General features: G+C 41.3%; 1 protein-coding gene across 1 annotated transcript; it reads right to left on the bottom strand.

The window, feature by feature from the left end:
- Positions 1–1,389: 1,389 nt before the first annotated feature.
- On the bottom strand, positions 1,390–25,343 carry LOC136361504 (PHD finger protein 21A-like). Its single transcript, XM_066319478.1, has 4 exons — positions 24,856–25,343; positions 24,318–24,350; positions 23,959–24,024; positions 1,390–1,545 (listed from the first exon to the last, which is right to left on the bottom strand). Exons 1-4 carry the CDS (start codon positions 24,907–24,909, stop codon positions 1,393–1,395), a joined length of 306 nt encoding a protein of 101 aa, XP_066175575.1. The 5' UTR covers positions 24,910–25,343; the 3' UTR covers positions 1,390–1,392.
- Positions 25,344–25,774: the final 431 nt, after the last annotated feature.

The following is a 25,774-nucleotide window of genomic DNA, read 5'->3' as shown; positions in this document are numbered from 1 at the left end:
GTTCTCCTTCCTACTTGCTCCTCAGTCAGACAACAATTAGGTTTCCATGTTTCCCTGCCACAGGCGGACCTGGATGAGCCAGTAAAAGAGGTTGTTTCTTCCCTGTGGGATACAGTCCCCCCAAAGGGTTTTATTCCCCCTAATCTGATCCCAAGGAGCCTCTTTGCTACAAATCCTGACACTAGCAGCCCCTCCTGTGTGGTACAGGGATCAAGGGCTGAGCAGGCAGGGAAGCCAGGTTCCTCCGTCCAGTGAAGGTATCTGATCCAAAGTCTTCTCCAGACAAAGCAGCAGCTCTTGTGCTATTTTGTGAGGGTTGGGATCAGACTTGAAGGACAAGGCTGATGGGCAGTAGCAGGGATGATGGGCTGGGCTGTGACCATTTTCATGGCCTTCTCTAGGACTGCCAAGCACCAGTATGAGCACATGCATCACTATTTCCCAGTTTAAACTTTACTTTTAAGAGAGTATTTGTGTTTGGCAAGCCACAAATTGCAGTAGCCACAGTGGAGACTTCATCAGCACACAATGACAGGGCCAAGATATCATGAAAAGGAAAGCCAAAAACTACCACAAGGGTAAAGAACATTCCTCTTTCAATAGTGCACCACAGAAACACATCTGTCAAACAGTATTGCAGTCTGAAGTAATCAGTGCAACTAATTACCACTAATTGTAATATAGTTTCTGTCTTGCAGCTAATACATTTAGACTTGCTAATCAAATCAAACTATTCCAACTTGCTGCGCTGCTTCCAAATAAATATTTCATCAAGGATAAAAAATGAAGCTTTGTTGTTTTTTATGGTGTTTTTTGGTGGGAGTTTTTTTGTAGGTCTTGTTCTTGCTGTTACAGCTGTTTGGAGAAGCCAGTGGCCTTTTTTTCATTTATTTCACACTGCAACAAAACTAGTAGAAAATGCCACCAGGAAGGCTATATGGCACTCTGAATGTTTTCATTTAGGAGCCAGAGCATGCTCAGATCCCTCCCAGAAGAAGTGTAGAAGAGCAGCACCTTTACAGGATGCCCATGTGGGTGAACTGATAAACTACACACAGAAGCCCTGGATTCAGTTTCCAGCTCTGCCGCAAACTTCCCAGCACAACTTTGGTTGTCTTGCTACATACCTCTGAGCTTCAGCTGCCACTCTGTGAAAGTGCAACTATAACCTGTCTTCTTCTAACTCAAAGCTCTTCAGACAGAAGTTCTCCCCAGCACTTCTGTGCCTGGGTTAACACCAAGAGACTCCTAAAAGGTTTCTGGAAGTTCCTTTAATAGGAAATAACTGACACATTTTCCAAAACTGTAATTACATTTGCAAATATATGATTTTCCTTCACACAGAAAAAAAGAGAAAATAACAGAACTTTCTCCTTTAAAAAGGGCACTGCTCTATACATTTTTAATAAGTTCCCTTCTACTGGAGACTTTCCCATGTGCCAGAGATCCGTGTGTTCTGAAAAGGAGTTTCATGCAGGTGAACAGGCAGTTCCAGAGTACTGATGATGATGGACTGAGGTGAACTTGGCCATTCCATCCAGAGTCCTTCACAATACAGTGGAAAATTTGCTGCAGGCACACACCAAACACTGACATAAGGTTGGAGTTTACTCCCCAAATTACCAATATAGCCCTTGGAAATCTTTAGGATTCCTGAAAGATCAGATTCTAAGACCCTTCTTTGTTTTTGAGTACTTTCTCCCATCCTAAGCCAAACCACTTCCATGTATGCAGCCAACCACTTTCTGAAGGAAAACCAACAGCCATTACTTTGTCTTGTGTCACAATAGAAGTAAGTCCTCAAAATGCTCTCAGTCAGTCCTGCTCCAAAACCTTAGCCACTATTTTTACAAATTCAAATCCAGAAAAGACCACAGTTAATGGAACAGGATTTCAATATTTAGCGATGCCTAAAAAAACAATAACCAAATTAACTTGTACTACCATTATTTGCCAGCTTAGCACAAACATCTGACATTGCTAACAAAAAAGAAAGAAAACAACTAAATATTTTATACCAAAGAAGACCTCAGATTTTAATTAATTTTTAGACTTTGAACTTTGCAAACAGCTGCTTGTAACACAATTTACCAAGGCCATTTAAAATTGTGATGTTGATTTAGAAATCAATGTACTTTCACAAAAGACAACTCATTAGCAGCAAACATTCATAACTGCCAGGTTTTCTACATACAAGAAGAAGCACCTGGAGGCTACTGAAGTAAACAGTAATCACAGATATTTAAAACTGAGACAAGATGATCAAAATTAGCTCATTCTAGTAATAAAAAAAACCAATCTGACCTTCTTAACTGAAGCTCAGAGAGTCACTTGGGTGTGTGGTCAGTGCCACACAGCCAAGTATCAAGTGCCAGAACTACTGAGGTACAGACAAAACTTCACAGGACTTCGTTTGGACACACAGTCTTCGCTTCCTGCCCACCACAATCAAATAAAATCTATTAAATAAGCCACAACAGCAATATTATACTTGAGCAAATCACACAACTTCCAGAAAATTAGTATTTTTTACATGGATTCCATATCTTAACACCACCGGAGTATGTAGAGTTGAGATTCAAAAAGTTTATCAAGGGACCCTTTCATGTATGTAAATCAGAGCCAAATAAACAACAAAACCCAAACTTTATCTGGTGGACAATCACGCATTCCATCAGGAAGGAGATGAAGCTAAGGTGTGAGAAACAGCTGGAGCTGTTCTGGCTTTGAGAAGGAACCAATGCTGTGGATGAGAGTTCACAGATGAGTGGGTACAAAGACACTGTGTGGGAAGGAACAAGAGCTTGCACAGCACACATCTGTCAGCTCTCTCAGACTTCAGCTAGAACTCCAGCACCAATAGATCCCCCATGGGTTTTGCATGACTTGCTGAAGGTCTTTGTAACTGTAAATTACCACACTGATTGCACCAATGTATACATAAAAATCCCTATTTCTGGGGGACAGAATATGGATAATACTCCTGATTTGTTTGGGGTTTTTTTGTGATTGTTCATGTAGAAACTGAAGTGCAATTTAGTATTAGTTACTAACAAAGTTATAAATAGTTAACTGCTACAGAACATTGTGTGAAAGAAAGCAGCCAAATGGAAAGATTTTACATGACAGATCTGTGGGATTTATCCATTCTGCAGCATGCTGCAAACTTATCAGGCTGTCAGGTGTTTGCTGCTTGTAACAAAGCTGCCACTGCATTACATGGGACATTGCTGATCTGTGCACCTTATGCTGCTAAATAACAGTGCCCAGTTCTGCTTTTCTGAAGAACTGTTTGGGATGAATGAAAGCCCTTATCCTGCACAGGGCTCTGACTTGCCAATCCGTAGCCTGAGGGAACAAGTAACTTCTTTTTGTGAAGTTAGCTTTGGATGACTCCGCTCCCTACGCCAGCTCATCCATTTAAAAATGAGAAAGGAGGCTGAGGTACACATAGCATGAAAACACCAAAACAGTGAAGAGATCATACATCTTCAAAAACCCAGGCCAACAACCAGAATACTCTTTCCAAGTCACATCAACAGTGGGGCCTTTCTATGCCTTGTTCTCCCTTTCTTTGTCATTGTCACAATTAAGTTAAGCTTTTGCATAGCTACCAAGTGCTCAATTGCTCTGCTGCCCTTACTCAGAGTCAGTAGCTAGATGGAGGACATAGATGGTAAACTTGATGAAGAACAGTCTTTTAGACCTGTATCTGCAGCATGCTTGACTTTGGCTGGCAAATCACTCTGCATGTAAATAATAACACCAAACCAAAATCCTGCAGGTTCCAGAAAACATTTGCTTCATTCATGAGGTTCTCAGAGCGGCTTCCTCCAAGCAGCAAAGTCAGCCTGGAGCTTTGGAGGGGAGGAAAGTGGGCCAGTCAAGAAAAGGGGGTTCCTGTTGCCACTGTTACCTAGGGAGGGATTTAAAAATCTGGTCCATTTCAAAATTTTATCACCTTGTGCTAATTACAGTTTAAAATGCAAAATACAGTTTTATAATATCTTTGTATGTTGCTTTGAACTTCCTGCGCAATTTCAACCAAACTGGACAGAAGGGCTGATATCCTGAGGATATTAAGTTATCAGCAAGCTCCACAAAAAAAGTGAGGTTCACTGTTTGGACTAACTGAAGGTCAAGCACCACAGATAACTTCTCAGCAGGCTCTAGAAAACTAGTATTTGAGAACACCTTTGAATGCTCCTGTCTCTGAGAAACACTGAAGCAGAATGTGCCTCTCCCTAAGGCACCAAGTCATCAAACTCTACTGTTCACGGTGTTCATGCTACCAAACAATGTATATAAGAAAGTAAAAATGCCACAGGAATGTAAGGCCTAAGTATCACCTGCTCTGCATTTGCAGCAAGTTGACACCCACACCATTTTGGTAGCCTAACTTAACTAAGCCATGTTTCTAAAATGTTTTGAAGGTCAACAATAAAGAAAAGTTTCCTGCAATTTCCGTTTTAAAAAGCAAAACAACACCTATTATAATTCAATTTCCACACATGCATAACTTGGCCTTGGAAATGTCTGTTTGCAGAATTAATTCTGACTCCGGGTCCCCAGTCAGATGAAACATCTCTTTGTTTCCCTTTCCTTTGCAGCACCAATGTTTCACCCTCACCTGACGCTTTCCAGGTCACTATTTGAACTTTGGCTTTACCATTGGGAGTTTTCTTAATCTGAGTCAAACTCTTTTGTATGTTTGAGGATCTCCTAGTCTGAATGTAAACACATTTTTCTATTTTAAACCCATACTGTCTCAGCTGTCAAGGACTGCTGTGTAGCCCAATGAAGGCAGTGAGAACTAGGCTAACTGGTAAGGAAATCCAGTCAAATCCAGCCAGATCCAGGCTGCATGCCAGAGACCTTTCCATTGACTTGAAATGGGTTTGGATCTGGCTCTTCCTTTACTGTGACAACATTGACTAAATCTGAAAAGGAAAGAGGAACAGGGTGAAGATAACTGGGGGGGGGTAATTCTGAATATGCTCCTTGGGCAGTTTCTTCAAATTTATTGAATTTTAATGAGCACCTGTCCTACTGTCTGTTGTCCCTTCCCAACCAGAAAACCCTTGGGCCTGCTGGACTAGGGCCAACCCTGGAGACAGAAACTTCCCTGAGCAAGGACGTGGGGACAGGGGCCAGACATGCTGTGTGATGAGTCCCTTCCCATGTGGGACAACACCCACATGGGACTGTGGTTACAGACAGGTCTCAACAGAAGCTTAGTCTCCTTTGTCACGAACACTGGGACACTGTCGAAAGCTTTTGAAAATCCAATTCTGTATCATCTGCTCCACAGCAAAATGCAGATATGTTGAACCAGAACAGTGTGGCTGACACTTCTCTGAGCACAAAACTGCACTTCACAGAACTGCTCCTTCTGCCACAGGGAACACAGCAATGAGCACCCTGGAGAGACAAGGCACCCACAGATGTAGAACTGCACTGAAACCCTGATGTCCTGTATTCCTTGCAAGCCTCTGACTGTAATCCTGTAATGTTAGCTTTATATATACGCACAGCATTTACCACCCCCTGCTGTGGTTAGAGGAGTTTCAGCTTGAAAATTCATTTTGTTGCATCATCTATAGACTCTTTATACTTGGAAGTATCCCATCTCCAAAGTGATTCACATCACACTGCACAGATGAAAAATTCCAGAACAATGGAACAGAATGTTTACTTCTAACTACTAACTAGTCTAATAAAATCAAATGGGGGAAAAAAAAAGTGCAAACCTTCCTTCAGTTCTTTCAGCCTGTGAAAGGAGTGAACTGAGTTCTGTTAAAATCCCACCTGTACTCACACTGAACCAATTTCTCCATGAGCATAAATGTACACATTTCTCAACATCTAAATGTGCAGAAAATACGGCCCATCCCTGAGATGTCCTTGTGGATTCAGATGTCCCATTGACAAAAACAAGATTACAGGATGGCAAAGAGCAAATTTCAAATACTCCCAACCCCTATAAATATTGTGGTCAGCCTAAATGCACATGCAGTATTTTAATCCTTACATCCCATTACAGCACTCTGCCAACTTCTGCAGAGTTTTTCCTGCCATACATCAGAATCAGTGTCTATATTAAGCTCTTTCCCTCAAAAGTTCCTAAAAGACCAAGTCACAGAGCTAAACTCAACATAAACTTAAAAAGGCAGTAGCAGTGCCTGGACAGTGAATGAAAAAAAAAAAAAAGAACCCACCCAAAAATCAAAGGAACTACGTGCAATAAACCCTAAGCACACAGTGCTGCGGATTTTACAACGCAGTGCCAGTGAACAAGAAACAACTGAATGTGGCACTTGGTGCCAGGGTGGTGTTGGCAAGTCATAAGTTGAACATGATAATCTCAGAGCTGTTTTCCAACCTAAGTCATTCTGTGACTCTATGATTTTATGATTATCAGCCAAAGCATGTCACATGCTGAAACAATTATGGTAGGGGACATAGTTTCAACTGGTTCTTCCCCTGTACTAATTATTTTTTTAACAAATAATTTTTAACATTTTCATAGTTCTTTACACTTTTGGAAGGCTAGAGAAATATTAACCAGCTAGTCCATGATCTCAAACTATCCACTGAGGCACCCTGATAAAAACCTTCACCAGCTTAACCGGCAGGAAAGAAAACTTTAGATCCAGTAAATGATGAGAGGCTAGGCAGAGCCTGCTGGTCCTGCAGAATCCCACAAACACAGCTTTTAAAATACACTCCTACTTCTTCCAACCTTAGGAAAGTTAAGATGAAATATCTTTAAACCCTGAATCTCCAAAGCTGTCTGGAGCTCTGAATCTCCAAAGACTCTGGAACTCCAGTTCAGAGGGTAAAACAGTATCTTAATACCCTGTGGTCATCACATTTTTTCTGTGAACTGAGAGGGGAGAATGGGAAAGTAGGAGGGATAAGTCTGGGCTCTCAGACTTGAACTGACAGAGCAGACAAAGAAAGTTTTTCATCAAAATTATTGAGGGAAAGTGTCATCTTTCTCAGTTACCATCAAGACCCCTTTTTGTCAGGCTGATTTTTCAGTATACATTACAGCAAGATTACATCACATTTGCTTTCTTTCCACTTTTCCCCTCCCATTTTCTGTGCCGTCCAAACTCAGAGAAGGACAGAAAGACAGACAGACAGCTAGACAGAGAGATTAACAGAAAGATAAGTTGGACTTTACTGCTGTCTCTTACTGGCAGAAAGAAGAAATGAGAATTAAAATACTGCACATTGCTGCTTTTCTTTACGACAGTGTTAAACACTCTACCCAAGATTATTAATAGCAGTTTCACAAGCTCACTCATTCACTTTCCAGCACGCATCTGTACAAACCATGCCATCTTCTGGTGCTTCCCGGCAGTTAAAAAAGAAATACCAGTGTCAGAACTTAAACTGTCACCTCTATCTCCATATAGGGAGTCTTTTCCCTATAATCCTGTTTCTGACTGGAGCACTGTACTCTGAAAAAAATGTTTCATGGCTCTTCAGGGGTTTCATGGCTCTTCATGGCTCTTTCAGGTACCACAATCCAAATAAAAAATGAAGTGCCAGAAACAGTATGATTTACTGTGAAATAACAACTCTGTCCTACAAACTGAGCAATCTGTGCCTTGAAAGCTTCTATATTCAACTTATTATAGAAACACTCCTATGACTGATGCCATAAGAACTAGAACAGAAAACAATTTTGAAATCAGTTTCTTAATATGACAAAAGCATCAGTACATCAAAAAGTTTATGACAACTGGAACCAATTCCTCACATGACATAAAATAGAGATTGGCTAACATATTGAGCTACCATTTCAGTCCTTAATATTTCTTTTCCTCTATCCTGCAGAAATAGTTCGAAACATTATGGCCCACAAACAAGTAGCAGCTATGTATTTTCTACTCCTGCCAGGGCTTCTCAACATCTTTGCATGTCAGATTCCCTGGATAATAAAAGACTGGTTGTTTGCTTCCATTTTCTCTATTGGAAAGTTGTTCCAGATCATCCTTCTTGTCACTTTGAGACTCACAAAATGTCCAGACTTCATTTCTATTGTAGTTGCAGCAAGAGGACCACTGTAGAATGTACCTTTACACACCTTATACCTCACAAGTTTTAAAGAAATATTTGTTACTCCACAAGAACCCCACTACGCACTAATCCCTCAGCATCCACAGTTCTCCATTAATTCTGTGATGTAGCCATGTGTTTTTATGCAGACTCTTTACCATGGAGAAGGAGTGTCATGCCATTGAAAAACATGCTGACAGCAGGAAATCATGACTGCGTGTCAGACAAGAACTGTAAAATCAGCTATACCTGCAGCAACTGAGGAATTGCTGGGTAAAAGCCAGTCATTTATATTAACACAGAATCACAGAATGGTTTGGGTTGGAAGGGCCTTCAAAGATAATCTTGTCCCACCCTCTCCCATGGGCAGGGACACATTCCACTATCCCAGGCTGCTCCAAGACTTATCCAACCTGGCCTTGGACGCTTCCAGGGATGGGGCAGCCACAGCTCCTCTGGGAACCCTGTGCCAGGGCCTCACCATCCTCACAGCCAAGAGCTCCTTCCTAACATCTCTCTCAGTATTAAGCCATTTTTCCTTGTCCTGTCACACCAGGCCCTTGTAGTCTCTCTCAACCTTTCTTCGAGGCTCCCTTCAGGTGGAAGGCCACAACTGGGTGACCCTGCAGCTTCTGTTCTCCAGGCTGAACAATCCTAATTCTCCCAGCCTTTCCTCACAGCAGAGCTGCTCCATCCCTCTGATCATCTTTGTGCCTCATCTGGTCTTCCTCCAACAGCTCCATGTCCTTCCTGTGCTGTGGTCCCAGGGCTGGAGGCAGCACTGCAGGTGGGGTCTCACCTGAGCAGGGCAGAGGGGCAGAATCCTCACTCCCCACTGCTCATGGCACAAACCCTGTGCCTTTAGGTCACAACACAACCTTTAGGTCACAACCCAACCCAGCCTGGTAGGAAGAGCATCACTGGCATTTTGATCCCCTACCCAGCTGCTACACAGCTCCTTGTAGCACTGAAGGTCAGCAGTGGTAAAGTTCTGGATGAAAGAAAGTTACTGGCTTTTTAAAGAGAATGTTGGGAGACCACTCATTTGCTCCTTTATTTTGTAATAGCCAAACAAATATTTTTAACATAAAAAATGGCACTTCTATGCTCTCTTTCAATTATATTTGCTGACTTTTCTACAGTGAGCAAAACAGTCAGTGTAAAATAAGTAAGTAAGTTTCAACTGTGTTTATGAACCTCATTGATTTTTTTGGGTCTTGTGTAATGGATAATACTACAAACATTAGGAATCTGAAAGGAGAGGCAATAATTCCTACTGAAAAAGAGGAGTAGTGGCGTTTTCTTAAGAAATATAAGGAGTTCCAAAGTGCTCCTCTAATGTTCTGTTCAAGCAAGATATCAAAATCAATGGACACTAACTTCCGTTAATGTTAACACAGACAAATTATATGCAGACTGCAACCCAAAATATTATAATGCTGTAGAAGAGGCTTTAACCTTGAGGGTCCCTGTTCCCAGCCATAGTGGGATATAGGCCTTACATCCAAAATGAGAAAATAAAAGCTTTAAGTAGGATTCCAGAGCTCCATTAGACCTGAAATGGCCCAGATCTTTGAGATATAAAACATTTCTAGCCCTCAGAAAAATGTGGGAAAAGATAACAGAGGTTGGTTCTTCATCCCCATTATGCAGAATACAGAGGAATGCACTTGATATACCCACGCCCACAAGCAGGGAAACTGCCTTCCTCCCTGTCCTCCAGTCATAGCCTGGGATATCATGATAAAGACAGAAGGGCCAGAGATGAGCAGTGCTGTTCTACGTGTCAGAGGAACCCAGCAGCAAGGAACACATACTGGGTAAATCCACATTAATCACTGCTTCCAAGTCAGGAGCTCCTTTCTGAAGCAGATCACCCTGTGGTCTGATGAAAACAGACATTGTACTTTGTTTCACAGTGCAAAGTAATTCAGGAGTGGAGCAACTGGATTCTGTAGGGAATAAACTCAACAGCAGAGCACACTCCTGGAGCACACAATGTTCCACACAGTAACAGGCATTCAGTCCTTGGGATCAACATGGGATGGTCAGCCTGAAGCCTTGGGATGGGTACAGTGTCCTCAGCACCCACAGTTCTGCTCTTCAGACCTTCCACTGCACTGCACAGTGGCATAACCACCACCTTCCTATGAACCCCAAAAGCCCAAAGAAAGCATCTCTTTGTGTTTCAATCTAAAAATCCTTCAGGGTGAAAGAGCCAAAGCCACACAGCAAAGACAGAAGCCAGAGGGGAGTCAGCACAACTACCAGTGAATGGCAGAACTTCAGTTTACACTGTCCAGCTACTTGTCAGAGAACATTATAAACACCCACATTAGAAACTGATCAACTAAGTCCCAAGGAAGTGGCAGCATTAGATGCCACTATCTTTCAGCACTTTGTATTTTCCTCCTTGCCCAGCTGAGGTGGGTCTACCTACCTAAAGAAACAGAAAGAGAGGTTCCCTTATGCATTTTGCTTGATCAGCTTTATGTTACACTTCCTGGAAAACAAGTGAGGGAAGCAAAGTGACACATCCCCTCTGGGAATTAAAAGCAAGTTATTTCAGTATTGAAATTTTTGAGTTTGAAATTACCACTCTGAGGTGGGACATATCCACTCTAAATAGAGGGCTATTTAAACATTTCAACATGGACAGCTGAATACAGAAATGCTAGTAATGACACTCCAGTAGAGGAAAATCAATCATACCTCCAGTTACAGCTGGTAATTAAAAATAAATGTGGTATATTAGCCTTGAGAAATAAAAATGCACAGCATTTTGACAACTACTGATTTGATATTACTGATTGACATTTTGACATTACTGATGTGAATCACATTAAAACTCAGCTTCCTGCACGTTTCCTGGGTACACATTCAGCAAAAGCTTGTTCCAGAAAAGAGGGTATCAACTTCGAGCAAATAAAGAAAGAAAGAATGAAAAGTGTGCACAGGAATATCAATCCTCATCTTAACAGCCCTTCTAGCATCAAACTTGCAGAGAATTCCTGCCTATCATCATTAACTAATTAATCTTAAAATGGTCTCTGCTATTTCTCCTGGGAAACAAGGGAATTTGGGGAAAGGAGACTGCTCAGACCTATGCCAGTTTTTGGGTATCCATAAAGTCACAGTGTACCTGCCAGGAATTCCTGCACAGAAGCTCCACAGCTTCCACTTTGCCAGGAACTGGGAAAAAAACTCATCTTCCCATCTCAAACATGGACCTAGCCCTCTCTATTTCTCATCCAATACACAGACCTCGCTCCTGTGTTCACAAAGAACCTGTAAGTTTCAATTTTAATCCCTTTGCTCTAGATAACACCTCAAAATCATTTTCTCAAGCTCTTTGTCTGTTTTGATCTCTGTACACATTTGTACACCTCTTCTATCAGCTGCAGGGGATTTTTCTCCAAAATATGAAGGGTGCTTGTGCCAACACCCTTGAGTTTGGCTGAATCTGGCCCTTGAAACATAAATCCCTGTTTCTACTTTGTCTTCTAAGCCATTTCCACTAAAACCATTTGGGATGCTCTTAGACAACAGTCAGTTCCCTCAGAACAACACTGGACAGGCATGTAAAGCAATCAAATTATTTTTGTTTAAGGCTGATTCATTGCACATTCAACACAGCAAATCAAATTCCCACAGAAGTCCAGCACTCACTGATGCCAATTTCAAGATTTTTTTAAGTTGAAAATAGTGTAATGACTTCGGAAGAATTGCACCTACCTAGTGGATCCTTAGCCAGAGAAGGCAAAATTCCTTCAGTGGATAATAAGTCAACAGACTGCAAGAGTGCTGAGTTCAGTCACGTCAAGAAACTGCACTTTAATAAACTCCAGGTCCCGTAGTCTGCTGAGAATTGTGCATTTTGAAAACTTTATGTATTTATATGATAGGCTGGAACAGGCCAGCTGATGAATACATAACTATCTGATGATCAAAAGATCTTTTTCAAGGCACGGTGAATCATTAAGTAAATATGTAGCAATTTTCAGCATTATTATTCAGACTTTGTTCTGGAATAACATTTTTAAAGCCATTTTTGACACCAAAATCTAAAGGTTCAGCCACAGCCTTTAGAGAAAATCCATCAGCAAACCAGAGGCTGATGCTAACCTAAACTGAAGCCAGCTTAATGAAAGAGCAAGAACTTGGGAGATCAAGACAAATGTTGTATCAGTGATTGGCCAATTTCGTAGTTTGGGAATGGCAAAGGAACTTAAGTCCACCTGACCCAGATTTTTGGGAAGTATAAACAGGTACAGCTCAACTGAATCCAAGGAAACCCCAAAATCTTAACATGAAGATCACAGACCCTTTTTTTTTTTTTTTTTCTTTCCCCAAACAGTGAAGCAAAATAGAAGGCTATCAGAAATTGTAACTACAGACAAATCTTATGCACACCACTTTGCCTAGCTAACACTAGTGAAACTAATAGGGGCCATACAGCAGGAAGATCTTTAGCAAATACATTAGTCCAGCTTTCAGGACATTGGATCATCCTACAAAATCTATCATTATCATTTGACAGCACTCAGTTTAATAGGAGGCAATTTCAAAGAGCAACCAGGGACTGAACTGCAAAATAACACAACAACTCAGCTGTGAGAGAGCCACAGAAACACAGGATGGCTTAGGTTGGAAAGAACATCTTGCTCGTAACTATATGCTACTTTTCTATAAAACAGGGTAGCAAGTTCATAACAGGGGGTGAAATGGATCACCTCAGGCAGCCCAAGCCAGGAAAATTCCAGCTTGCTTGCTCTGTATTTGTAACACTAGGCAAAGTCACTCAAAGATTAGTTTTGGGGCAAGTTTATTCTTCCACTGTGTATGGAAAAATGTCAGCTACTACTGCTTTCACTGTTTGCATTACCTTATGGTCTGTGAATCCTGGAGGAGAATCTCATTAAGCCAAACCCTAAATACACACAGGATAAAGACAGATCCAGACCCAGAGAGCTTCAGAATATTTAGGAGAATTACTTTAATTAAGAAAGTGCAAGAGGAAAGAAAGATAAAATAACCAACTATGGCCAAAATTTTTCAAACAAAAGGCCTGAAACCCAGAGCTTAAATCCAGATATAGTATCATAAACTCCCAAACTGAGTTTGGCATGCGAAAATGATGGGCTTTTCACAATCCTCAGTTATATTATTCATGCAGAATGCACTCAGCATTCTATTGTTCCTGCTTTCATTGTTTATAAATGAGCCTTTGCTTCATCTGGGGATGGAAGTTCCTTTAAGTTTCCTTTACTAAAAGTATTTCTGTAATGAGGTACAGTGCTAGCACCCAGAGGATTAAAGAAGTTTCTTGAAATGTTTGTGCTCCTGGAAAAAAAATGTAATTTTTCCTTTATTGAAGGAAAAATGAAACACTGGATCTTGCTGATTTGTTTTAGCCTATCTGACACACAAGTTCTTAATTCCTTCCTAAATGTTTCAGAAAATAATTAAGTTCTTCATTTTGTTCTCTCTTACTATAACATTTCTGAAGGAAACTTCTTAGTATGTTAAGACTCCTGTTTTTATACCTCACTTAAATGTTCCCAGCTCTATCACATTAAAAAATTAACCTAAGACATTGTCTTCAAATGCTGTGCCTGGCATAAATACTATTTCTCATGACAGGACATGAATTGTTCCAGTAATGGCAGGTCCCTTTTGTTAGGGACGTACAGCTACAAAAAAAGATATAAGCCTTTGTCTAGCTATATTGCAAATTTCATGGTTTAGCTTGTTTGACAGTTCAGACTGCCATCATTCATCCTGGTGATTGTGCAAGATTCTAGTGCACTCCCCCAGCTGATGGTGTTTTTCATCCAAATTGAGTTAATTAACAGTGGGCTGAATTGTGAAAGAAAAAGTAAGTTACTCACATGGCAACTGAATCACTTTTGGCTCCAGAGTATCACCATGGTTTAAAGGGGAGTGGAACTGCATCCTTTATCTCTTACTGATCTTAAAGTTCAAAGGATTTCTTTATGCTGCTACTAAGGCTGAGATATTGCAGATCCAAAAGGGACAAGAGGCAGGCTGTCACGTGACATACTGAAACCAGAAAACCGGAGAGATCCATCCATCCATATTTTGGAGTGAAAGGAAACTGGGTTTTTTGAACTAAGGACTCAAGAAATGCAAGTCAGACAGTTAATGGAAATGCATTTATATTTCACTAATTTGAAGCAGAGAAACAATTCCATCTCTTCCAAAAAGCATCTCCTGTCTACTTGCAAATATCAATGGACTTGATGAAATGGATAGGTTTTGTCTTTTTAATATCAACCCCTAATATATTAGCACTTAACTGAAGTTTAATGAAGCCATCCCCAAGAGCAGTATCTTTAAGCCAACAATCTCCATCTTCTGTGGGTTCTCCTACACTCTGGACTGCCTTCATCTGCCCTCTCCCCTCTGCATCTGCTTTTCTCACTCTGGTAATATTCTAATTTTTATCACACCAGTGCAAACTCTGGGTAACTCCAGTGAACTCCAGGGAAATATATTTCTGGACTTACACCTGCCTAGCAAGCAGAAAATGTAAATTGAGATGAATAGTATTGAGTTTGCTCATTAAAGGCATTTTTACCCTTTAATTTATAAGAAAAATAATAATAAAGTCTAGATTGTACTGCTCATACTCATCTTCAATAACGCCACACTCCTCCAAAGACCCTATTGAAAAAAGCTACTCACATACTTTTTCACTCAAAACATATAAGGAGAACTTGGTCTGCAATTAGTAGTGGAGAGAACAAAAAGTATTTCTTTCAACAAAGATAAGCCCTGTAGGTCATTTGAAGGAGGGACAGTAGTGCAGAATTTCAATTGGCTTTTGAAACAGCAGCTTTATTTTTTTAATATATTTGCAGTTTAAGTGCCAGATTTTGTCTAAGAAGACAAAAAAAGAGATTGTAAATGTTTCTGTCACTCCTATATTCTAATTGGTTTTGGAGGGGTGAAAGATAAGAGATTAAAACAATTCCATGTAACACGGAGAGTAAATAACCTCCAAATCTGGAAACTCGTTGGTGTGTGCAATGAGGACGAGTGCCGAGTGCAACGCATCCATGGAAAAAAAAGTGCACTGAAAAGAGCTGGGGTTGTTTTCCATTTAAATCCCATGCCTATTCACAAAACAGTCATATCTGAATTTCTAAGAGCACACAAAATCAGTATGCATTTACCATAATAAATGCCTTTTTCATCAACTACAAAACAGAACAGATACAAATGAACCAATCAGGGATTTCAAGTGAGCTATCAGTGTTAGAAAAGCTACTCCGCACATTCCAGTTGAGTCACCACAGAGCAGGAAAAAAAAAAAAAGGGGAAAAGAGGGGAAATAAATTACTGTGTGCAACTCCATCTGCAAACTGCTTCTCCCGCACTGGTATGTAATAAAACGTGTTGCTAAGATACAAGCTGCTAAAGAAGTTCATTAAAGGACACTTTAAACAAAGCTGCCAGACTCTTTTCCCTTTAAAGACTGCTTATTTGGTTCTGTCCCTTATGTTTATAATTAGATCCTCTATATGAGAGATTGTGTTCCATTCAAGCCCACTCAGCAAAGAATGTTAATAAAATAATGTAAATAAGGCACTGGCTTAGGTTGTATATATTTATGGGCTGCGGAGCTGTTGAGAGAAATGCATCTGGACTCCACCTACATTTTTTAATGCAAAATAAATGCTTTTCCAAGTAGTTTCTCCTTAAGCTGGAGAGCAGAAACATTAGCTTTTGCAGCCAGCACTCTGACCTAACTTTTAGAAAATACTTTCAAGCAAAGAAAACTGGCTTGTTGCCTAAAGTTTGGAGTTTTTCTGAGGTGTCTCTCATATAGGCTTTCATGTGAGAGCCTTTGTTATCTACACTGAAATAAAGGACAAAACTGTTTATGTCTATCCCCTGGCAATCTTTCTCTTTTTCCATCTGCACACAAGTTCCTAGATGCGTGTTAAAAATCTGAAGAATTCCCTTGATCTAATATATTCACAAGTAAGCCTGGTTTTGTCACATTTTATTGCCAGGAAAGATATGTTATCAAATAGGTCTTTATCTGACCTTATATAAAATGCTTTTAGTCTCCGTAGTAACACTTGCATAGTAGGTGTATTTTGGCTTTTGTTTTGGCTGAAGGGAAGAGAATGGGTGAGGTGTACTTTGCTTTCAGTCACCGTGGTGAAATGATATCTAAAGAAATAATTTCAGCATTTATCTGTTTGGCACTTAATAACACACAAGATGCATAAATCACAGATGAGAGTTAGTACCAGTGATTATATATATATAGGAAATGTTACTTGTCACTTTGTAACCTGCATCTCATACTAAATTCTGTACTGCAGTCCCCAGTATGTATATATTTTTAATTACATTTTCAGGCTCATTTACATGCGCATATTGGCTTTCTGCCTGAACGATATCAAAGAGAAAGACCTTATGCTCACACCCAACCACACACACACACACACACACAGAGAAGCAAATTTATACACAGAGACACTCAAGGCTGAACATTTCTGGGAATGGAAGCTTCTCTCTTCCTCATTCTTAGAAAAGCTTCAACTCACCAATAAATCTTTAGGCAATCTCAGCTGATTTGAAGCACTTCAGAAAAACAGAACGTTATAGAAAATGTAGGTTAATCTCTGCTGCATGTCAAAAATATCAGTGATTCTCACTTGACTCAATTATTTGAAATGTAATACACAATTTCACTTTCTGTAACCTTATAAGATTTGTCATCAATAGCTGAGTTGCACAGAAAGGCAATTCCACTCCTTCTCCATGGATAATACGTAAGCTACATCACAAAGTACCAATAGGATCAAGCTAAATCAATGTGGAAACAAAAATAACTTATACACAATATAGACTTAACTTCTGTTTCAAGGCAAATCATGTGCTTCTCTCAATTAAACCCAAGCCATCAGACTAACCTTCAGATGAACATACTATCCTGGCCAGGGCCTCAATGCCCAGATTCTTAAAACTGAATTATACCTCTGAAAATAAGATTGCCTCTCAAGAGCCTAAATTAACACCACCCATCATATCTACAGAGTTCTCAAGTACTTATTGTTTTGAATTTACTGCAGCTGCACTTATGGTCAGTTCTCTGGTTTACTTTAATTCAATCAAAAGATTGCTTTATAGTTTAAACTTGCACATATGTTTAAGTTCTCCACGGGTTAAAAAAAGGGAAAAATACATGCTCCTATTTCCTAGTCCTCTATTAACCAGAAGGGTCTGCCTGTACATGTGCAAAAAGCCCTGTGGTACATATTAGATTTCAAGAGATGCTTACTATTGGCAGTTGCAGGTTGGAACTAAGCCGCATCAGCAATTTCATATGACACTCTGGAAATTGCTACTGCATAACAATAAGCAGCTGATTCAAAAAAGAGAGGGGTGAGGGAGAAAACATTTTTTCACAAAGTACATTTTAACTCAAGAAGAATAATTCAAAATTTAAAAAAAAAAAAAAAAAAAAAAAGAAAAAAGAAAAAAGAAATAACAGTGCCACCTTAAGTTTAAAAAAACAGAATAAAAGAACTATATAAAATAGATGGATTTGCAGACATATAAGAGAAGTGTGTGATGAAGATTGGATAGACCAAATATGAGTCTATTACACTGAAATAACTGTCTACTTTAATGGCAGAATGACAAATTTGCATTTCAATTAGTCCAATTCTGGTTCTTTTTTGTTCTTCTTTGTTCTTATCTTAAACTTGCAGCCTATTTTCATACTTCCCTTACTCCCAGCTCCTCTGCATGTACCAGTTACCCTCCTTGACATCGTGGCCACACATGCACCATTTACCATGGCTTTGTCTTACCAATTTGCAAATTTCTACCCTTTATTGCTTAAAAATTTTGTTAGTGCTTCAGATTTTGTTTTGGAGGTGAAGGGGAGAGGGAGGCATTATTTTATAATCAAGTATAAAAATGCTGCATATTTTATCTTTGATCACAAAGAGAAAGGCATAGAAGGAAAAGTTAAAAGTAACTTTGTATGAACATGTCTTTATATACCTTCATGCTTTCAACTTGAAAATCAAATCTGCAATGAGATGAAAAGGGATTTTCTCTACTTGAACATAGCAAAAGCTTTTAGACTGATGCAGTATCCCATTGGAAATGGCATTTAAAACCACCACTTAAAACTCTTCTCTAGCATCATGCCATGGAAAGAAAACATTCCCCTTGGCCTCCACAGATACAAGGAATCTGTGCACCAGATCCTGAATCCAGATGAGCTGCCATGACATACTGTTCTGGATGAGCCACACGCATGGCAGGAACCTGTAGAGATTTGGTTCCATCAAACCAGAGCTCCTGACAAAGACTCCTGTAGAAGCACCACTTAACAGCTACCCAAGTGTCTAGTCAAAAATTAAGACAAATTCAAACTCCAAGACGCAAAGTTCCTACTTAGAACTAAAGTTTCTTTAAAAGAGTCTTCCTACTAAAGTACAGTGTACATCTGAACAAATACCTGTTTCCTGCAAGTATAAATTAGATATTTTAGTGTGCAACAGGTAGGAAGTGTCGTTAGTGTAAAGCCAGAAATGAAATAAAACGGTATTGTCGGCGTAGTTCCTTTTTCTGAATAGACAAAGGCATTGTAAGGAAAAAATTGCTAAATCACAGGGATAATCATCATAGCCAGCTCCTCTAATGAAGCATCATGGGATTACTGGAGTTATTATAAGAGTCATCTTATTGAAGAAATTCAAAGTTAATTGAAATCAATTGTACTGTTCTGACAGCAGGTGTTTAAGTGGGTAAAATATCAAAGTGAACTCTTTAAAATGGTTAGGATGAATGTAACATTCTCTTTCCAACAGTTAGCCCTGCCAAGTGATACACTGTACAAGTAGAGAAAAGTGAATAGTCAAAGAAAAATGCTGGAATGAAATAGCATTGCCCACGCCAGTCCAGCAGCTACCAAACAAAATGGGGTTCTAACCCCTCTAGTATAAATTTTTGTTACAGATGTGCGAATTCCATGAATCTTTATAAGGGCAACCTAATGGCAGGCTGAAAGCCATACTTCCAATCCTCCAGGAAAATGTCCTTTATTAGCCTTTTTCTCCAATACGACATGGGAATCTCAGCATGTTGTTACTGAAAGCATACTGAGATTGTCAGACAGCTACGATTGTCATTATGCAAACTATATTCCTAAGTTTCTCCTCCAAGGAGCTGAAGGTAAATCCTTCCCTAGTTTTCTTCCCTCTTTCTACAGATGGCAAAACAAGCAATACATTGCCACCTGATTTTGCAATTAAAAAAAAAAGGGGGGAGTGGGAGGGGGAACTGGAGCTTTCTGGGAACTGGAGCTTTCTGAATTACAATCCAGAACTAATCTTTACTCTGATCCAGTAAGTTCATTTTACTCTGCAATTGTTCAGGATTCCCAGCCAAGTCAGCAAAACCTCAATATGCAGAAGAAGGGCAAAGTCAAGCTCCTATTTAATACCTGTTGTCTTTGTGTTTATAGACTCAGAGCAGTGATAGAAAAGTTTAATACCCCACCTGGGAGCCCATCACCCTGCCTCCTCTGACACCCAGAGCCAGACAGGGATGCAATTCTTGCCACAGCAATAGGGAGGGCTGTGCATACCTTGGGTCAGAGTATGACATCAGGTTCAACTCAATCTGGAAATGCCTTTCAGATTTTACCTGAGCTTTCACTGAAACTTATAACCCTTATTTTACCTTAATCATTTTGGAAGAAGCCAGTGATATGAAATACTAAGCTCTGGCAACATCAATAATTTAGTCTTTAACTCATGTTAAATGGCAATGCTGCCATTTGCAGGGGCAGCCCAGCCTGAACTTCAACAAACCCAAAACCCATTTCCTCCTCTTCCCCAAAACAGACAACATCAACACAATGAGACATCTTACACTAAACCGTCTCCAGCAACTTACACAAGAACTGCACTTCAATTTTAAGAAGTCTAACACTTTCCACAAACAAGTTTTACTGGTGATCACCACAGGCAAAATACAGTCAGTGATTTAATTTCAGATATACTACCCCCCAAAAAAACCCAAATTTCAGATATACTACCCCCAAAAAAAACCCAGAAAGTCTGTCTGAAACTGATGTTGATTTTCTGCATAGACAGTAAATTATCGTAAAGAAATGAGGCAGCACACAAGTGAGTGGCATAATGTCTTTCAGGAAGGCATATTTTTATTACTGTGCTCCAGGACAGGCTGTCTGAATTCAGAGTTCATCATGGTCAAAAATACAGTTCATTGCTAAAGACCATCCCATATGTTCATTGCTAAAGACCTGGCTTGCCACCTAACACATCAGTAAGGAGAAACAAGTGAAAAGGAACTTCCAATGGAGGTTAAAGGTTCATTTATTTTTTTTTCCATCCTGATCTATTAATTAATAAGAGACAACTTTCTAGAATTAAAAGACTCTTAACAACCCTTTAAAGACATAAAGAGCAAGAAAAACATGCAGCAGAGCACCTCTGGTGTGCTATTAAGGCCAATGCTGGCCCTTATGATGGCTCTTTTATTTACATATAAATGCTTGTTGCTTGACAATTCAGATAAAAATGTTACTGCTGCTCTGCATGTGCTGTAGATTGAAGGTGTAAAACCACTGGACTAACTAATGGAGTCTTCACACCTCGTATCTTGTCAAAGAAGAGGTAACCCACTCTCAGACGTGATGACAGTTAATCAAAAGTACAGCATCTGAAGGATGCACTTATGACAAAAGTCTAACTTGTCTTTCTGAGTTCGATGCCAAATTAAGAACTGATTGAAGCTGTTGCCTTGCAGTAAAGAAAATTATGGACCTACAGCACTTATTTGAAGACAAAAATATTAAAACTATGCTAAATTCTCTATTTCTCTAACCCACCAACAGAAAAGAAACATCAGTGACTAGCCAGGGATCCTCAATTAGGATGCAACTTTAAATCCAGCTACACATAAAAGTCTACTTCATAAATTTCCCTCCAAAGCTGAGTTTGTAATTCAGTTCTTCCATGTCTTCATTTGTAACTTTCAAGAAGAGTACATGTTGCTACAAATTGCAGCTATCTACAAAGAAAAGTGATGAATAGATAACACCCAGTCCTGCTATGTTGCTAACAGGTGTAGATGGGAGTTGTTTGTTTGTTATATTTCATCATTACCATGTGCAGTTAAATTGAAATGCAATTTTAGGGTCTTTTGTATTCAGTGCATGCACAATCAAAGGTATACATTATTGAATTATGAAATAGTTGTGCCTAAACAAATCTTTGGGGGGATAATGGAGGAAGGAATGTAAATACATATGTAAAAATAACCTTCCTACTTGAATTGCCTATTTAATTTCCACTGGTTTTTCCATGAAAGTGAGGGCTTGAAACCACAAAGCAGCTCCACTATTAGCCCATCTGTGGTCTCAGGGGTCCTCAGTGCTCCCTCTCTACACCCTCAAGGACCCAGAGTGCATTTACAAGCCATTACCTAAAGAGTAACCACTAATTATAGCAAGTCTGCAAAGTTACACAGTGAGTTTGTGACTTGGTCACAAGCTAAGACCTCCAAACTCATTTCACTTGTGACCCAAGAAAGGTTTCAGTGTAGAGCTCTGGAGATGGCAGCCTGGAGCACAAGGACACCACACCACCAGCCAGGCTCTTAATTATGAGCTCTTGTTGCACAAGATGTTGAAAACAGTAAAAGAAATCTAGGGTTTTTGCCTAAAAATAGGTTTCCTGCTAGGCCAAATTTCCTGTTTACAGAATTAAGGTATTTTATGTTTAATTACTTTGTGGTCGATAGATTTATTCACAAGATTATGAGAATGGCAAGTCATAAATATACAACAATTGTTTACTAGTTAGTTTGGATTATACATAAATATGCTGTGCAAGCTTAGCAAAAACCATTTTCCCCAAGCTGAATCAGAATGTTCCAACTGAATTTTCAAATGTGTCTCTCTGCCTTATCTAAATTCCAACACCACATATCATAAATAGCTTCTCATTTACTATGATCATAAAAATTTAAACAGCCTTGAAATAGTTGCTACAATATAGGGGGAAATTATCAAATCTATGTTCCAAATACCCACTTAGAACAGTAAAACTATTTTGATATTTAAGAAACAACACATAAAGATGCATTGTTGCAGGAAAGGTTTTTACCTTATTAAAAAAAAGAAAAAAGCAAACCACAAGCTTCTATCCAATACAGTAGTATGAGAGTCAACAATTTGCTGTTTTACACTGCAAAACAAGGACTAACAGCCCTTACATATCATGTAGTGTCAGATTTGCTTTTAAAAAGAAACTATCTGATTTGATTCTATACAATGATTAAACATCTTTGTGCTCTGCTGAGTAGGGTATTCTCTCCCCTCCCCCCTCCAAAAATGGCATCAAAGCAATCAAAATGGTAATGTTCAGCATGAATGGGGCCCCATCCCCCACCGGCAAACTCCGCAGACTTTTCTCCATGTTAGGAGGAACCAACACCCCTTCCTCACAAAATGGAAGCTTCCACTACCAAACTGAGAGTGCTGACCAATTCTCATTACAATAAACTGGGAGAAAAAGGGTGGCGTGCAGCCATCGCCCGCAAGGCACGCATCCACACAGGCACTTCGCAACTTTAACCGCAACTCCGGCAAAACAAAACAAAACACACACACAAATAAAAATTAAAAAGGAAAAAGGGGGGGGACGAGGGAAAGCGGGGGAACACGGAACACGTGTCCCCGTCCCCTGTCCCTCGAAGGGAGGGCCGGAGCGAGGGAAGGGGCGGCTTTGGGCTGGCGGGCGCTGTCCCCAGCCCGGTGCTGAAGGCGCCGGAGGCCGCCGCGCAGAGCCGCCCCTCGCCGCCGCGGAGGGCCCCGGGGCCGGCCGTAAAGTTCAGCCCCGGCACGGAGAGAGCGGGGCTCAGGCCGGCAGATCTCCCGCTGTCTTTTCCGAGTGTCTTTTCCCGCGCTGGAAGTGCCGGGAGAGAGGCCGGGGAGGGGAGCGGGGCTGTCCGCCGTGCTGAGCCCCCGCCGCCCCCCGCACCCAAACTTTCCTCCGGGCTCCTCTCGGGCAGAGCTCGGCCCGGGGGTCACCCGCCACAAAAACAGCCAGGAGAAACTTTGGGAAGGGCGGGGAGGGAGGCTCCTGGCTTGTTTTGTTTCTCTCTCCCTCCGTTTTGTTGGGTTTTTTTGTTGGGTGGGTTTTGGGTTTTTTTTTTTTCCTCTCTCCCTCCCCCGTCTCCGTGGCGGCTGGAACAGGTTAATCTCTGTTTTTATTCGTATTTTTGGAAGGGGTAGAAAAAAGTGAAAGTGCCTAAGTGAACTCGAATCAAAAGCTAACACGTCAGATCAGACCAAGGGAAGAGAAAGGCAAGTGGGAAGGAAAAAAAAAAAAAAAAAGGGGGGGGGGGGAGCAGAAAAGAAATAAAGTGATCAATAAAAATCAGTTTTGTAATTAAACCCAGAAATGGCTCCAAACGGGGCTCCAGCCTCTTCCTTCCCAACTCTTGCTCTGCGCATTACACAGAAGTGCACAAAGTAGCCCAAGACAGGAGAATTTTCCATATTCCTAAAACATGTCGACCAACTCAAAATGGACGCCTTTTTTTTTCTTACGTTTTAACTACTGCTTATCTTTTTACTACTAGTACTGAAATTATTCTTTCCCCCAGCAAGACATCAGAGAATCCGACCTCATTATGAAAACATGCATTTTCTGACTCTATGCAAAAGAAAATGGATGTTATATCCCCTTGCCGCCAGTATTTTTCAGCTAACACACACACTTTTCGGATGTTTAGATAGTGCATCGTAAAAACAAGAAGAAAAACCAAACACAACTGAATCGATCTGTTCCTTACTTGTTTCTCATTAAGAGCTGCTATTCTTGATTGCCTTTCATGGATTTGTTTCTTAAGATCCCCGTTCTGCAAAAACGGCAACAAGACGCATATTAAAGGCAAAGTGCAAACTAACCCCTGTAATGAATAAACTTGCGAGCTAGAAATTGTTCAAAGGCAAAACCATTCCACCGAAGCCGTACAGAAGCATGCACACACAAAACACCCTCCTTAGCAAGAAAACTCAGTGCAGACTACAAATGAGATCTCTTACTGATAAAGTTTCTCATCCTGCTGTCCCAGCAAAACTGCGCTTATTACGGCAGGGATAAAATACTGAAGGAGAAAAAAAAAAAAAAAAAAAAAGGATCTGCATTTACCTGTGGATCTTGCTTCATCTGTGCAACTAGTTTCTATTAAAAAAAAAAAATCAGCCCCCAAAAAGGAGGAATTAGAAAGTGTTTCAAGTTTAATGGATTTTTTTAAATGTATGTATGTGTGTGGACGGGGGAGGGAGGGGGGTAAGGAACAAAGAGGCAAGTAAACACTGCGAGTCAGTTTCAAGCAAAGCTCATAAATATTCAAGTCTCGTCCTAATCTCTCCAACACACACACACACACACACACTCTCACACTCACGCACACTCACACTAGCACCGACTGCAGTTGACTCCGCATCTCCACAACACACACACACACACACAAAAAAAAGAAAACTCAGCCAAACAAGCCGCAAAAGTACTTTGGGGAAGTGCTCGCCATTGCGGCGGGGGGCCGGGGTCCCCGCCGCGCCCCCCCGCGCCCCCTCCCCTGGCGGCTGCGACACCGAGGCTGTCGCCGAGCATGCAACATCGGTCCTGCGAGCCCCGGCCCCAGGCCGAGCACGGCTGGCTGCCTCGGCGTTTGCGTTCTTTTTACCTGGTGACATTGGATTTCCACTTTTAACGCCTCCTGCAAGCTGTGTAGCTCCATCCCTGCAACTTGCCAGGCACTTTCCTGCCACTTTCAGATCCGAGTGAAGTTTTTTTTTTTTGTTGTTTGGTTTGCTTTTTGGTTTGGTTTTGTTTGGCTTTTTTTTTTTTCTGCCTTTTTCTTTTTCCTTTTTTTTTTTTTTTTTTTGGCTTTTTGTTTTGTTTTTGTTTTTTCCCTCTCGCTTTTTGAAACAGACCCGCCAGCCAGCCACCCCTCCCTCCGCGGAAAATGGAAGAAAATATTTTAAGTAACGAAAAAAAAAATTAAAAAAAAAAAGGAAAGCCAGGAAAATTTAAAAAAAATGTAAAGGAGTGGCGGCACCAAGAACAACAACAGTAAGGAAAAGCGGCAGGACAGCCGGCAGGCACAAGTACTCGGTGTGCACGGCAAGTTCTTCGCCTCTTCGCTGGGGACACGGACTCATTACTCACTTTCCGCCGATCCGGGGGGGGCCCCTCCCCGCGCGCCCCCGCCCGCGCCCCCCCTCCCGCGCGCGCCCTCCGCCGCCCCCGCCCCTCCCCGCGCTCGCCCCGCCGCCCCCCGCCGGGCCCCGCGGGCCGCTCCAGCGGGGCCGGGCCGGCGGCCGGGGCCGGGCAGGGACTATATTTCCTGGGAGAGCGCGCGCGCCGGGATCCGCCGCGCGGGGGGGGAGACAGTCGTGACACGGCTTTGGCGCGCGCGCGGGTGCCCGGATGGAGCGGGGGGGCGGAGGGGAGGGGGGGGTGGTCCCGCAGCCTCGCGCGTGCGCACAGCGGCTCCTGCCGCCACCGGCGCCGCCACAACAAAGTGGAGAGGGCGGGCAGGGGGCGGGGCCGATGGCAGGGGGCGGGGCCGAGAGCAGGGGGCGGGGCCAGGGGTCGGGAGA

Source organism: Sylvia atricapilla, chromosome 5 (assembly GCF_009819655.1).
Source record: "Sylvia atricapilla isolate bSylAtr1 chromosome 5, bSylAtr1.pri, whole genome shotgun sequence".
Lineage (NCBI taxonomy): Eukaryota > Metazoa > Chordata > Aves > Passeriformes > Sylviidae > Sylvia > Sylvia atricapilla.
The sequence above is the reverse complement of the archived record's forward strand: the minus strand, read 5'-3'. Positions and strand labels throughout refer to the sequence as shown.